This window comes from Onychostoma macrolepis, chromosome 04 (genome assembly GCF_012432095.1).
Source record: "Onychostoma macrolepis isolate SWU-2019 chromosome 04, ASM1243209v1, whole genome shotgun sequence".
Taxonomy (NCBI): Eukaryota; Metazoa; Chordata; class Actinopteri; order Cypriniformes; family Cyprinidae; genus Onychostoma; species Onychostoma macrolepis.
In genome coordinates, this window is record NC_081158.1 from 20,789,223 (window position 1) to 20,806,063 (window position 16,841).

The 16,841-nt window shown below is 36.9% G+C and overlaps 2 protein-coding genes across 3 annotated transcripts in view; one reads left to right on the forward strand and one right to left on the reverse strand.

Moving 5' to 3' along the window:
• Positions 1-16,841, reverse strand: part of acss3 (acyl-CoA synthetase short chain family member 3) — a 108,132-nt gene that overhangs the window by 78,944 nt on the left and 12,347 nt on the right. Inside the window, exon 2 of the mRNA XM_058773047.1 lies at positions 13,046-13,189. Coding sequence (XP_058629030.1) covers positions 13,046-13,092 — 47 coding nt within the window. The 5' untranslated portion in view covers positions 13,093-13,189. The remainder of the gene's footprint in view (positions 1-13,045; positions 13,190-16,841) is intronic.
• The window catches only part of lin7a (lin-7 homolog A (C. elegans)), a 48,415-nt gene that overhangs the window by 27,106 nt on the left and 4,468 nt on the right, over positions 1-16,841 (forward strand). Inside the window, exons 3-5 of one of the 2 annotated variants that reach the window (XM_058773053.1) lie at positions 3,947-4,018; positions 12,928-13,137; positions 15,584-15,799. In XM_058773053.1, coding sequence (XP_058629036.1) covers positions 3,947-4,018; positions 12,928-13,137; positions 15,584-15,799 — 498 coding nt within the window. The remainder of the gene's footprint in view (positions 1-3,946; positions 4,019-12,927; positions 13,138-15,583; positions 15,800-16,841) is intronic. The other variant, XM_058773052.1, reaches the window with a different exon arrangement.

Here is a 16,841-nt window from a genome sequence, read left to right on the forward strand (position 1 = left end):
AGTGAAAATTTGATTTTATTTGCATTGTGATGATGAGAATCGGTGGGCCAATGACATGAAAATAATGTCACAAGTAATGATAGGTCAATAGACCTTCTATAAGTACACTGTAAAAAAAAAAAAAAGTTGAGCCAACTTAAAATTTTAAGGCAACAAGCTTCAGCAGATTTTTGAGTTTTCTCAACTTGTCATTTTAAGTTTATACAACAAAAATGTGAGAATCTCCCACAAAAATAAGTTGAGCAAACTCAAAAATCTGCTGAAGCTGGTAAAAAATGTTTTTTTTAAGTTCGCTCTACTTTTTTTTTTTTTTTTACAGTGTACACAATTTCTGTTGTCTGATGTGTTTTTTGTGGAATTTTATGTAAATATTGTCTAAAACGAAGTATTGTTTAATTTTAGACTTTTTCTAATCTTATTTTGTATCTACTCTATTAAATTATTTCATACTATACCATTCAAATGTTTTTCAGTATATCTGAAAGAACCATTAATTTGATTAAAAATACAGTAAAGCAGTAATATTGTGAAATTTAATATATATATATATATATATATATATATATATATATAAAGAGTGGTTAAATAAAACCCTATTACCCTTGCTGCCTGCCTTATAAATCAAATTGCCAACCACAAATACAATGCCTTCAATAAAGCATGGCATAGAATAGTTCCTAAACTTTTCTTAATCTCGGATCACAAGTAAATGTTGATGAGCAACAATCGGCTGGATTTTCAGCATCAGAAACAGTATCAGAAAAAGAAAGTATGGTTTTAAGAGTTGGCTTTGTTTTATAGCTTTAATTGACTTGCTTATTAAATAAATCTGATTTGCAGATTTAGCTGTTTTTCAACCACTAGCTGTTTTTGTACAGAGCATATAAATTACACACTGAAATAGCCTGACCTTTATTGATATTCATGCATTTCAAGACGCAATTGCAAGACACACAATCCCCCATCCGTTGGGACACACACGTATAGCTTCTGAAAGATTTACTTAGGTCCTAAATCTATTGATTTGTTCCGTCTGGTTGCATTGATCCTTCACACATCTATTGAAGTTAACTAATTAAAGTTTCTTCATTGGCACTAAACTAAACATAATTAGTATAATAATAATAATAATAGTTTAATAACATAATTAAAAGATTGTAACTATAGATGATTATGATTGAAAAACGTTATTCGACTATCATATAAAATGCTTGGTTGTTCCATGACGAAGAAAGTCATACAAGTTTCGAAGTTAATGATGACAGACTTTTTATTTTTAGGAGAACTATTCCTTTACACGAGCAAACTTTACTACACTTGGTGCAGAACTTCACGAGGCTTCCCAAACATGCTGTATTTTTAAAAAGACAACAAGTCAGGCACATAAAATAATAACTGAGGTAAATAAATAAGGTGTAGAACATGCTGTGCTGAAAACTATTGTGGTGCAGCCTCTTTAATTTTTCTCAAGCCGTTTCTAAAGGCCATCCGATAGTGCCTGCATGTTGAGAAGATTTAAAGTGTGGTCGGCAGAGCAACAGACATAGAAAGAGAAGGTTTTTTATCACACTAATCTCTCAGTAGGAGGTTAGTAAAACACCTAAAGATTCTGCCCAAGGTGCAGGAGGACAGATTAAAGAGAAACTTGTTATTTAGGGAAGAGAGAGCGTGAGAGAGCTGGAGCTTCCTGTAGCACCAGCTGCGTTTCAGAAGCGCCGGTTAATGAGATAAACATAGGTTCTTCAAATCCTCAAAGGACCTCAAGCTAATAGTCTCGTCCCTGGGTGGTGTGAATGCAGATATGGGCTCTGTACGCGCACCTGCTTGTGAAAATATAGAACCGGTGATGAAAGACGTTGCATGTGTTGCATTTTAGAATGGAGTCTGTGGCTAGAACTGAATTAAGCTCTCTTTACAAACTATAAAAAAGTGTAAAGGTAGAAACTGAATAAAGCATAAATCTAAAAATAATTTATTATTTTGTCACACCCGTAAATAACCGAACTGTGTGTGAACGTAACCGTATTAAGGACTCAAATACAGGATTGACAACCGTAATCTGCTGCTGTGTGAACATGGCCACTGCAGCCACAGTTGGTACTTCTTGAATTTTATTCACATTTCTTATTTCAGAAACAAATTATTGCAAGTACATAAACACAGGAGATAAAATGTGCCATTAAAGGAATAGTTCACCCAAAAATGGAAATGGAAATGAAATTAAAAGTTATTCCGTTTCAGGCCATTAAAGATGTAGATGAGTTTGGAGAAATTTAGCATTTCAACACTTGTTCAACAATGGATCCTCTGTAGTGAATGGGTGCCGTCAGAATGAGAGTCCAAACAGCTGATATAAACATAATAATAATCCACACTCCAGTTCAATCAATCATCTAACATCTTGGGATATGAAAAGCTGTGTATATATAAGAAACAACCCCATCATAATCTATAAAATAATGCTTCATCTAGTGGAAAAAGTCCATCCCTTGTTGTCCTCTCACATCAAAATCCACAGACATATTTTGGACTGTTTGATCTGTGTATATTCCTCTCCTGATTTTCTCTGGAGAATGCTATATTATCAATAGAGGACTCATATTTTAGCCAGACGCCATGGTTTGAAGTTAAAATGCCTTAAGAGGGATAGTTCACCTAAAAATGAACATTTTGTAATCATTTACTCACCCTCATGCTGTTACAAACCTGTATGAGTTTCTATCTTATGTGAAACTTAAAAGAAGATATTTTGAAGAATGCTGGTAATCAAACAGTTGATTGTCCCCATTGACTTCCACAGTATTTCTTTCCCTACTATGGAAGTCAGTGGGGACTGACAACTGTTTTTTTCCCCCCAAATTCTTTTATGTTCAACATAAGAAAGAAACTTATACAGGTTTGGAACGACATGAGGGTGAGTAAATGATGACAAAATGTTCATTTTTGAGTGAAATATTCCTTTAATGATGAATTTGTTTATTACAAACACTTCACTGGAGTGTGGATACTTGTGGTTTATTGTGCTGCTTTTATCGGCTGTTTTGACGGCACCCATTCACTTTAGAGGATTCATTGGTGAACAAGTGATATAATGCTGAATTTCTCCAAATCTGTTCCAATGAAGAAACAAATTCATCTATATCTTGGATGAGGTTGAGTAAATTTTCAGAAAATGTTTATTTTTGGGTGAACTATTCCTTTGTGGTCACATTTAACTTTGTATGAGCGAAATGCAGTCATCTCAATAAGAATCCACAAGATAAGGAATTTTGTTTTAGCGATAGATTAAAAATTTCCCCATGCAAATTTCACATCAGATTTAAGTTTTCTGCACATGAAATTCACTGCTTATACAAGTATAAAGCTGCTTGATTTAGAAGTTACCTCACAGCGCTACACTATTGACAATGGACCTTCTCTGCCAACAAAACGTCACCAAAGTTTTGCTAATATTACCTTTAAACCAGATCCTTTCAGGTAGATCATTCAGGTAGCTAGACCGTATAACTGTTTCTTTTCCATGACAGTTGTTGACCTAAAAGAAAAAAACTGACCATAGAAAAAAGTAACTTTACCCTATTGCCCACTATAGCACTGTGGCCACATTGAGAATGCAACATGTTCTTGTTTTGCACATTATTGCATTCTAACGAATATCATTTCAGACTGTTGAATCACGCTTTGTTTTGGGCTTTGATCTTAGAGCAAGGTAAAATATTGAACCATTTCCTAACAAATGGGTGCTGTTTTGCTTTTTAATTACATTAATGCCATTGATTCATCAGTTTATCTGCAATCTATTACATATTCTACAAATAAACCTGGCTGACTTGAATTTGTAATGCCTACTGTTGCAGAATGCCTCACTGCTATTTATGCATGTTTTTCATCATTTTGATAAATGTAGAAGAACTGAAAAAGATTTTTTGTTCTCTTTTTTTAATAGGTCTATCAATATATGCATGAAACAATAACAGTGAATGGCTGTCCAGAGTATCAAGCACGTGCCACAGCTAAGGTAGGTCTGAATTTATTCATTTAAAAAAAAAAAAAAATCACCTACCCTAATGTCTTACACATATACTTATATATAAGCTTGACTAGTAATAAAAACCCTTTTCTGTCATCTAATAAGCAATAAGATGAAACCCATTAAATAAACACATTTTCAAATGTGTTTCTCCGCAAACTGTCTTGATTTGATAAACACAGTCAGCAATTAGCCAGACCTGCATGCAAACACTTGCCAGTTGCTCTTCAAACACTGTTACTGAAACAGCATTCATTTAGATTCATACTGTGTGAAGAGTGCACTCTTGTGAGAAAGAGCGGAGACATAAAAACGAGAGGGGGAGGGGGGATATAGAATTGCTGAGTACTGGATGAGCAGAAATGCCTTGCTGAATCTTTAGTGGGAGAATTTCAGCCACACTACAAAACTGGTTTCTTTTGGGATGTGTCACAATCCCCAGTCAAATGTGGTATTTTTCTATCAGTCTATCTATCAGTCACTGCAGCTTGCAGATATATCAGATTGACTTTAATTACATTTTGAGGAATAGACACTTTGCACACCCGAATGGTTGCAGGCAGGTGCGTCTGACAGATATGAATAAAAGAATAGACCAAAGCTTACAAATAACTCTCTTAATTCTGTGTTTTAAAACTTTCTCACATACAAGAGTTATATTTAGTTATGTAATCACACATGTACGTTAATAAAATACAAAAATAAAATACACTCAAGTGTATTTGAAACATTTATTTCATGCTAAGTATGCTACAAATACATTTACATATTTATGTACTTAATAAAAATACCCTGCAATTCTACGTTTAGTATACTTAACTGGTATACTTGAATTCTGCTAAATTGGAACAACTAATTTTGTGCTTAATATACTTTAACTGTGTAGAAATAGTGCTGAAGTCCAACTAAAGAAGTATATTTGGGCCCAATCCCATTTCTACCCCTTAGCCCTTTCCCCTCTGTTTCGTGCGTTCTCATGAAGGGTAGGGGTGTCTCGATTCTCTTAAGTTGGAGGGGTAGGGGTAAGGGGAAGAGCCAGATAGCCCTTCAAACAAAGATTTTTCGGGACCACACTTCAAACGAAGGGGTATGAGAATTATGGACATTAACCGGCTACAGTGGCAACATGGCTGCCCGAGCGAACAAAAAGACAAATTGGCATTAATAAAGATTTTGATGAAAAGTAATCATTTGTTTTATGTTACATTCAATCATGTGTACATATTTACAGTCATGTTATTGTACAACGTTTGCAAAAAATCGCTAAAGTTTGCTAACGTCATCTCTTTACAGACTGCACGATAGTGCCACAACATATTTTCATGTCTGATCAGGGCGATAACCACCATAGACACTGAGGGGGGCTACTCCCCCAATAATTAGAAATCGCTAAAGCTTTTTCTCAAATATGGCCAATTCGATCGAGAGAGAGAGAGAGATGACAGTTGCGTGTGTGCGCGTCTGTGCGTTTCTCTTTACAACGAGTGAGTTTACTTCCAAAACAGTGATTTTATCCTCTTGTTGCTGGAAAATATAATGTAGCAATTCAGTACGTAAACTGGGTAACCTTTTATTTTAGGGTCTCTTAACTAGTTGCTTATTAGCATGCATATTACTAGAATATTAGCCATTTATTAGTAGTAATTAAGCACATATTAATGCCTTATTCTACATGACCTTATTCTACATCCTAATCCTACCCAATACCTAAACTTAACAACTACCTTACTAACTATTAATAATAAGCAGCAAATTAGGAGTTTATTGAGGGAAAAGTTGTAGTTAATAGTGAATAAGTGTTCCCTATTCTGAAGTGTTACCGTAAACTGTTATTAATAAAAGTCGTGGGGCAGCATTGATAAGTTTATTTGCTTCTGGATGTGTGAGCTGTGCAATATATATGTGTGTGTGTGTGTGTCAGTAAGCAGCACATTAATATAGAACAGAAAGGCTCTAACGCACACCAGCACACCAGTATAGGTGTGTGTATTGTAGGAGCTAGACGACGTATGATGACGTGTAACGGTATAGTAGTGGTGTCCCAATTCTGAGGGGAATATTTTCACCCCTACCCCTTGACACTCTGTTTCAAGGGACAAGGGGAAGGGGTAGGCATAGGGCTAGGGTAGGTGAAGGGGAATAAAATAGAATTGGGATTGGGCCTTGATTGTGGAACTATTGCTAGTATGCTTCAGGTTCACTTGAAATATCTTGCATTTAAAGACCAATATTACTCATCATAAAATCCTCATCAATAGTGTCATTAAAACACATTTTAGGCTTAATATTAAGAAATGTGCATTGTGCACAGGTAGTACTTCAATTAAAGTTTAATTATAACTTTTATACCAGTAAGTCTTGAGCGATATGTCAGTGAATATGTTACTAGATTTGAACTATATTTAGTAAGAAATGAATTTATTTTAACTATATTGCTTTTTTACTAGGGCACTAAGGCTGTTAAAGTAAAAAACAAAAAACAAACAAAAAAAACAGTTTCACTTTTAAAACGTGTCTTGAGACTCCTGTTCCGTTTTGTTCTTGCTCCGTTTTTTGAATAAAAGATTAAAAGAATCTTGACCCTGATTGGACGATCCTGAAACTAGCCTAATTATAGAGGGCTCTTTAAGACCGATTAGTCCACTAGTTATTCAAGCAACCCACCAACTGCTTGATTATGAAACTATGTACTTAAGCACCTCCCTACATCACAAACAGGGACATGCACCATTCGGCCAAATGTGAGAGCCCTGTCAGTTAAAGGCCACACTGCCATCCAGAGAGTTCCACCCACCATCTCTCTCCGCATGGGTGCACAGACCAGCAGACTAGTGCACAGTTACACCGTTAGACACAAAGAGCAAAGAAAGACAGAAAGCATGCTTGGATGCTACAAAGGATGCTGAGCGGTACCTTGCTTTTTTAAATAGCTCAATAGTCTGCACTTGTGGGTGTTGTTGTAATTGTGTTTTGATCCCAATTAGGCTTGCGTTCAGAGTAATAGTCTATTAATTATGCAAATCCGAGTGAAGACTTTCCTAGTTATTGAGGGCGTCCTTTGCATTTCAATATCTGGATTGTTAAAATGTCTCCTGACATACGCTAATGATTGTGTTTTAAGTAGTCATATTATAGGAAATCAAAGGTAACACTTTAGTATAGGAGACCAATTGACCTATCGGTAAGCCCCGCCCCCCTTAGTTACTGTTGCTCCCTCAGACAAACAAACGGAGTTACTCACTGTCTTACAATGACAGCTGCAGTGTGAAAACCTTGTCCCACGAAGTTTTTGCACAATTTTAGACACAGAAGGCCACCAAATGGGAATTACATATTCCATGTAGGGATTTATAAAATATTTTAAAATAAATACGGTGGGTAACTCGAAGCGAAGGTTTATAGATCACAATTTACTGGAATTACGGTCGGTCATCACGATCGCAGATGACAACATGCAGGATCAACACTGTTCATGTATCGCAGGGTATGACTAAATTAGTGTACATTTAACCAGTTTAATATGGAGAGGCACTGAAATGTAGACCTTTGTTTATGTGTTTTTGACCTACACTGTACAAGACGCGAGAACTGTCCACTATTTAGGTTTGTACGTTAGCATGGACTCACTAACTTTAACGTTAGATAGTTTTATCCAGAGATACCTTGCTAAAGCACAAGATAACATTAACATTCTGCTTGAGAAGATGTAAACTGTAACTTAATGAGTGCATGACAACCAGAAAATGAACGTTTTTGTCTTCATTTGAATTGGGGTGAATACTTGGGGACATTTTGCTCTGTTTTGTTTGGATTCAGGAAATGTAATAAAATAAATTATATCGCCCATCCTCTCAGGATACCTGGAATCAGTGTTACAAGTACCCCAGGCACATCGTTTTTCCATTTTTGAAGCATAAACCCCATAAAACTGATGCGAGCTTTGGATCTTCTAATGTTTCTCTATGGCGCTGAAACCTAAAGATGTCCGAGTTCCGCTCCCCGTGCAACTGATACTCGACTGCCATTGGCTAGTCTGCGTTTGAGGGGAGGGGCTTACCGATAGATCAATTGTCACTATTAACTAGTTGCTTATTAGCATGCATATTATTAACATAATGGGTGTTTATTAGTACTTATAAAGCACATATTCTGCATGACTATATTCTACATCCGTAATCCAACCCAATATCTAAACGTAACAACTACCTTACTAACTAAGCAGCAAATTAGGAGTCTACTGAGGCAAAAGTCATAGTTAATGGTTTGTTAATAGTGAGAACTGGACCTTAAAATAAAGTGTGACCAAATGAAATTTTCAAAAAACTTCTTTCCTAGTCCAAAAAGACCATTGTTGAACCATGACCGCCCATTTTTACACATCAAGGATGCCTATTCAGTGTTCAGTGACTTTGCCCACCCAGTCACAGCGAAGTGCTAAGGAGGAACTAGGAGAGATACTATACATTAAAGCCAGCAGATGTTTTTATTCCAGTTGGTATATAACTAAGAATAATGTGCCCTTCAAAGGCAGTTGGAAATATCATAATTTTGAATTACGCACATGAATGACCAAAGAAAGTCATACAAGTTGGAAACTCAGCATTCTAGATGATACATGAGTTGCCTAGTTGTGATGTTGAAAAGGATGTGTGGAAACACTGATCTAAAATAAACATAGTATCATATATCTATAATCTATATATTAGTGTTGTCAAAAGTTTTGACTGCGAAACCATTTGGTACTGACAGCGTTCAAATCTTTGCGGGAAATGGACGTTTTTATAATTTCAGTACCGAATGGTATCGCGATCGATACTTTTGACACTACTATATATAGAGATCAGTGAGTGGAAAGCAAATCTGTAGTAAATTGTAATGAATGATTAATTTTATATGCTGTGTTTCAGTCATTTTAAAGGTGTGGTGTTTGGAACAGCTTATAGACAACAAATGTGAAGTTAATCACTTGATTTTACATGTCACAAACATTTCATTTTAGGCTACATCCGTGTTATGATTCCACGTGTTACATTTGCATGTGTTACATCTCGTAATAATAAATGCAAATGGTACAAGATTTCCAGGTGCACTTGAGGGCACCATGAGTAAGATGTGTGGAGAAACTGTGAAATTGTGCTGTTCCTGGCTCTGCATAACGTGTAGAGTGATTGACTGAAGCTTATTTTTAAAAAGTAAAAGTAATGATGTTAATGCATAATTTAACAATTTCATTAAGAAAATGGCAGATGCTTAACAATGTCACACTTCGTTCCAGCCCGCTTAAGGATATCATCTACTGAAATTGAGCATATTTTACTAAAAAGCATGCTGGAAATCTCACATTTATTCCTCTAGGACATTCTTTAAAACTTGTGTTAGCGAACATCAGTAACCAATGAGGGTGGAGCTTATCGAAGGGTCAATTATGAGCTTTTGAGTGCAAAACCACCTTGACTAACATTATAACCGGGCCTCAGGGGAAAACTAAAATGAAAAACAAATTTATGACCTTAATATTTAATTAGGCCCTCACCCTATCATTGCTGAAGGACAAGTTTTAGAGGTGACTTATATTTTGGCATTAACAGTTTTATGATCTAAAATGACTTTCCTCTGTCTAATCTCTTGATTGGTTGGCAATTCATGCACCGCATACGCTTTCGGAATTTTTTATGATTTAAAGTCTTTGTCGTTGATTCAGTGTTATAATACATTTTTAATGACACTTGCTACATTTTAGACACTGTTGCAGTTATTGTCTGTGACATACAGGCTTTTGACTTCAACATAATGAAAACAAAGCAATAATTTTAACCACCAGTGTGACTTGTTTGAGTGGTGTTGTACTAATATGGAAATATACTATGGCAATGGCAATTATATAGAAAACAGCAGTACTTAGTGTAATTAGTATGCTCAGCAAGCAGGTCTCGCCAGATGAGCAGAATTAGCATATCAATTAAAGTTCTAATGCAGGATGTAAATTACAAAAGTCTTAAGAGTGCCTCAAAGCACCTCGCTTGGTCACTTTGAAAAGTTACTACAGGTTTCAAAAAGCATACTGGACTCAAATCACTAGCAAAAGGGCAATTAGCATGTGTGAGCAGCTTGCATCTGCGTGCCGTTGGGACAGTTTTCAATCGATGGCACATAAATAGGATGAAGAACAGCTCTAAAAGCCCCAGTCATCCTTTGGGATACCCTGCAGCAATTGTCAATGAGCTCCAGTCTGCAAATCCGGTATGCATTTTTTTCCATACGCCAAGTGCATTGCTGATGTAAATGTTAAAAGCCAATATTCATTACCATTGGACATTCTTTGTGAAGACTGTGTAATTATTTAAGATGCAATTTGTAAGGCGTACAATGAGCTTGAATGGGCCATTACTCAGAATAATGTGAGTACTACTGGGTTATCTAATGTCCTACAATTCTTTCAGGTGGTTCACCCAAATTACAATTGTGTCTTTTTTACTTACACCCTCGTGTCAACCCATATGTTGTTATTTTTCTGTGTAAAATAAGAGGAGAAAAATCTGATAAATGCTCATGCAGCTGAATTAACTATTGACAGAGTCACAAGAATATTCTTCAACTTCTTTCAATGGAAAAAAAAAAAAGAGATGACACAAGAGTGTGAAAATAATGGCGATTTTCAGTTTTTCAGTGGACTTCCTGCATTCCAGTAACTCACAGTAGAGCATGGCACTATCATCGACAAGGACATGGGTTCTATTCACAGGGAATGCAGTGCACTGATGAAATGTATAAAGTTGAATGCAATGTAAGTTGCTTTAGACAAAATATAAATGTTGAACTATTCATTTAATAAGCATGTCATTTTTTAAAATCTTTTAATCATCGGCAACCTGATGATTTACAATTGAACAAAGCAAATGAAAGAGTCCAGGCTTCAAAAATGTTTGTTATCTACTTCTTTTTTCCTCAGAGAGGATGTAGCTGTGAAGGTCGAGGAACTGGGAAGAGGGTGTCTTGCATGCAGAGCACTTTCAAACAGCATTTCTTTCAGTGTGACACGAAACACTCAGACAGGGGAGGTGCTGTTCTTTCAGTTTCAGAGATCAGAAAACTGCTTGGTTTGCCATTTGGGAATCTGGCGCCTTGCAAAGTCTCCAAAAATCCTTGCCGTTTTTTTCTCACTGTTTCCTGTGTGAAATGCCTTAATAATGAGTGGGGCCCCACAGTGCTGCACCTGTAGCTACAGTGTGGATCAGCGGGAAGTGCTTTTGTCTTCCTTCACATTCTCTGTCTCCTGGTGGTTGCGCTTGGCTAACAAGCTCTAAAGTCTGAGGAATTCAGACGACAATGCAGGCAGCAGTGCAGGTTATCGGATGCAGTTTCTCTTTCTGCTGAATTTACAGCACAAACAGAGCTTGTTGACATATTCTCACAGGCTGTGGAAAAACTTTGTGGGTTGTACTACCTGACCAAAAGTATGAGGACATCTGGATACCTTCCTTTTGCTAATACTGTATATCCGCTTTTGACTAGACCAAAGTCTAAGAGAGTCCATCTAAAGGTAAAGCCTCTATAAAGCCAAAGTGGAGCTGTTTAATTTGGCTTTTAAGAATGTAGCATTGAAAGTGTATATTGAGGCTGACGGTTCTTGAGTATCAATCCACCTCAATGTGTTTCAAGAGAAAGGGGTCTCATGCCATCAGCTAATAAAAATTGCTGTCTTGAATGCGAAGAAGATCCTTTGTTCTTAGTAAATGTCAACTGTTATAGTTTTTTAAGTGCTCGAAACTGATATCTAGAGAGCAAGTTTGTATATACTAGCCAATACATAAGGTACAATGCACAACTGCTCACAAAACCATCCATGTTGAAGTCTCCCTCACTGTTATGTTTTAAAGATAAAGTATGTAACTCCATTGGTAAAGCCAATGTTGCTGTGTCGGACTGGTTAAGGTTTTCAGACAAAAAGAGCAATGGTTTAATAGTACCACAAAGTTTGTTGATATATCACAACAGAAAAGATACATTTAAAGTTTTTGTGCACCCAAAAATGAAAATTCTCTCATCACTCACCTTCATTGTTGTTCATGTTTTGTTCATTTTAGGAACACAAATGAATATTTTTAAAATTTTCTCATCATTTCTGTCTGTCCATTTAAAGTCGAGCTCTCAGCATTTTCAAGCTTCAAAAAGTTTATAAAGACATTATAAAATTAATCAAGCCATTTAATCCAATGTCTACATTAATAAGCTTCCATTTACCACATGTATGCATGTTGACCATATTTATAACCACAGTGTTTCCCATAGCCTTACACTCTATTTGTGGCAGCAATCCCCCGTCCCCATATATATATATATTATGCAAATTCATTCTCTGCCAGCAGGAGGCGCTTTTAGAGTGCGAGAAATAGAGGTTTTCCCGGTAACGCTGTACACAAAGCTGCATCTGCTCACAAACGCTGTTTTATCAGAAATTACATGTAAGATAAAATGAAAATCACATCAAAAATTTTCGGAAGACAGTCAGATTCCTTCTGAAATACAGCGGTATAAAAATACCCGCGCCGGATTTTGATTTTTAAACGTCCAGTGCTCATGTTTATTCAACGAAATCAAAGCCTTTTGGAAAATCTATTTGTGGCGGTCCGCCACAAATAAGTCAATGTATGGGAAACACTGTAACCATATCAAATAAAAACCTTATCATATCAAGCGATCGTATCCCTTCAGAAAATCTGAATTAAACCGTGTGATTTACCCTTTGTTGTTCACTACCAAACTGTTTGTAGATACTTCAATCAAAAGGCAATCAAAATATTATTTTGTTAATCAGCCTTGACAATTTACTGGTCTATCAATATTTCTCAGTCATGTTTCACATTCACTGATATTTTGAACTCTTTGGCTTCTACCAGGCCACAGTGGCGGCATTTGCAGCAAGTGAGGGTCATTCTCACCCGCGGGTGGTGGAGCTGCCCAAGACAGATGAGGGGCTTGGCTTCAATGTGATGGGAGGAAAAGAGCAGAACTCACCGATCTACATCTCCCGCATCATCCCAGGGGGCGTGGCTGAGAGGCATGGAGGTCTTAAGAGAGGCGACCAACTACTGTCCGTCAATGGAGTGGTGAGTTGCCAGGGATGTTCCTGTTATGCAGGACCTTTTGTATTCTGTAACTCTGTAAAAGGAATATGCATGTGTGTAATTTAAGGATGCATTTCTATAAAAAGGTTTACAAGATGTAAAGCTCAAGCAATTAAACTTTAATAATTAAACTTCCAACCTAACAGGATGGAAATAAAGCCAAAGTCATGAGGGTGTTAACTCAAAATTAACTGTTGTTAGGTTATTTTAATATACATTGCAAAATGTATCAATGCATTGTTAATACTCACTAATAATTGTGGTTATCAAACATAATCACTTCCTAGAGGATGGTGTCATTACTGGAATAGTTCACCCAAAAATTGTTTCAAATTGTCCAAATTAGAAGCCAGGGAAATGGCAACATCCCCTTAAACTAAAATAATTTCTATTTTTACTTATCTAATATATTTAGACATACATAGTGGGGACATAAAAAGTTACTGCATAGTAGGAATGACCTGTCAGCGCATAGCTCACTTATCACTAAATGTACAAAGGAAGGATCTTCATCGGTGAACATCAGGGTATTTTTTTTTATATGACTGATGTTGACAGGTTGACAGGTGGGGAAAAAAAGAAAACTTAAAGGGGATAGTTCACTCAAACGTTGAAATTCTATAATAAGTTGTTCCAAACGTGTATAATATACATATAAAATAAGTCAATGGCTACAGTCAACTGTTTGGTTGCCAGCATTCTTCAAAATATCTTCAACAGACGAAAGTAAGTCATACAGATTTGGAAAACTTAAGAATTTTCATTTTGGGTGAACTATCCCTTTAAGTGTTTGTTCAATAAAATGAAATTATAATTGTTAGGGGATGAATTTTTCAGCTGTGTAGAGCTGCCACATAAGATGCCTTCCTGATAGAGGGCCCACTGGCTTTTTAATCGATACAGATCATTTTGGGCTGAAGTGAGATTATTACGGCAGAAGGATTTTTACATTGATCTCAATGTTCAAACATTTCCAAGTCTACAAGGCTGATTGCATCATTGCGTAATACGCTAATAAATCAATTTTGCAGCTCAGACCCATTAGAGACTGAATCCTCTAATCTTTCATTTTACTTAGGCTAAGCTTGACATTTTAAAATAATAAAACGGGACAAACAAGACAGAAAACTTACAGCAGGACTGTATCTAAAACTGAAAAAGACAGATGTCAAAAGACTTGATCTTTTCATAATTCACTGTAAATGTTTCAAATGTGTCAGACTGGGGCCAGATGAAAATGAATCTTTGACTGAATCCAAATGAATCTTTCAGTAATAGAGCTGTCTGCTCTCATAGAGCATTCTGAGTCACTGCTGCAGTGCAAGCCTTTTGAAGCCAGTTGCTTTTCTCTTCTCTGCCATCATTCAAGTTTGTTACAATTCTATTACATGAAGGAGTAATTTGAGTTTATAGAAACTAATGTCCACTGTTTTCTCGCTCAAAGATGACAGAAGACTTCAGAACGGATCCATTTGATTTCATTTGCGTCAAAGACTGTAATAGGAAAGCGTTTTGTGACAGCATTTAAGAAGCGATTTCTCATTAAACCAAACATGTTACGGTTCCTGAGCTAATAGGAAATTAATGGCTCTTTCGTGCCAAAATGTAATTGAATGTTCATCACCGTGGAGCATTTTCTAGTACAGTTTTGAGCTGACAAAGCAATGAGTGTGGATACAAGTTGCAGCAGTCATCAACAAACTATTGAACTTAAGCCAGGCTCACACTGCGATTTTTTTAAAAGTCCTTTAGGATTGTAATTGTCAGACTGTACGAACATGATGTACGACAGTCAAGACAAGTTAAAAACGGGTGCGCACAAGAAAACTTGTCCGGAGTTTGACATTATCAACCCATGCACGTCCAGTGACTGCGAACTGCATTGCGCGGGACCGAAATGTTGGCTATCATGAAAAGTATATGAACAGCGGCAATACCGGCATATTTAAGAAGAATAATGTATGCAGCTCTACACACCCACATGAAAACAGCGACGCAACCAGTGTTTATATAGAAAAGGCAACATATCAGATGAATTCTGTGAGCAGATGACGGGAGCGCCGTTTATGGCGGATAGAATCATTCTCTAGCATTAATTCTGCTCATAGCTTGCCTTGAAAAACGGAGACAGTTTGACATTCGTCGTAGGGGTAGTCACACTGTAGGACTGTGCGCCAAATCTTCTGACACTGCCAGAATTTCATCGGAGGTGAAATTTGATCAAAGTTGATCAAAGACTATACAGATTTTAGCCTAGGATTATAGGAATCTTTTCGAATTTTCAAAATTTGTCTCAGACGACCAAATCGTGGCCAAAATCGCACAGTGTAAACCAGGCTTTAGAGATACACGTTTGGTCTTTTAAATTACATGTCATGAACAACCACAGATTGCTCTGAATAACCAACCACTGAATTATTTTTCTCAGAGCGTCGAGGGTGAACACCACGAAAAAGCAGTGGAGCTACTGAAAGCAGCCAAGGACAGCGTCAAACTGGTGGTGCGTTACACCCCTAAAGTCCTGGAGGAGATGGAGGCGAGGTTCGAGAAGCTCCGCACTGCCCGCAGACGCCAGCAGCAGCAGCTCCTCATGCAGCAACAGCAGCAGCAAAACCTGGCCACCCAGCAGAACCACATGTCGTAGGTGAGGCTTTTCATTGCTTTAAGGGTAACAGGACCTCAGCAGGGCAGCTCACGGAGAGGTTAGCTGCCCCGTCACCTCTTGAGGCCTGTGGGAGATACAGTACTACATGCTGCCTGTTACCAGTGGAACTTTGTTCTGAAAACAGACCTCTATTGTGACTGAAACTCAGCTGTTATGTCATAATGTCAAATAATGAATCAATTGAAGCAGCTGGCAAGCAGTGCTGATGGCATCACAGATTGAGCTCAATAAGTGGGATTCACTTATATATCAGGCAGTTGTCCAGACATTGAAGGATCACACTTAAGGGACTTTAAAGGCAAAACTAAGAACTATTTAGATGGGAAATCGATCATTATTTTATTAAAAGCTTATTTAGTCTGCAAATCTCACTGATGGAACTATTTGTTTTTGCTAATGCTTTAAATTAAAAAAATCCCAAAAAATCTGGCATCATTTATTCACTCTTATGTTGTTCTGAATATGTTTGACATTTTTTCTGCTGTGGAACACAAAAGAAGATATTTTGAAAAAAATGTGTATACATTCAAATAAATGTCACTTGGGTCCAGCGATCCTCAAAACATATTATTTTGTGTTCCACATACAAAGGAATCAGGTTTGTGACAACATGAGGTTGAATAAATGAGGACAGAATTTTTCTTAAACTACCCCTTCATATAATACTACAATGCAGGTATTCTTCAGCCAACAATGAAAATTCTAAATTTACTCACCCTCATGATACTCAAACCTGTATGGCTTTGTGGAACACTAAAGGAGAGGTTTTGCAGGATGCCAATGCTGCTATTTTCCATTCGACTAAAGAAATAGGGAGTTAAAATAACCAAGACAGGAAGCAATAGTATTTGGCATCAAATCTCGGACAAAGTGTCCTCCTGACACACCATTTCTGAAAGTACATCGAAATCGTGAATGAGGTCTGAGAGCTATGAAGGACAAGGCTGCTTTCAAAAACTGAAAACAACTTAAATTTCAGTCTAGCCGTCACAATCTGTCGTATGACTTGAAATATAACACA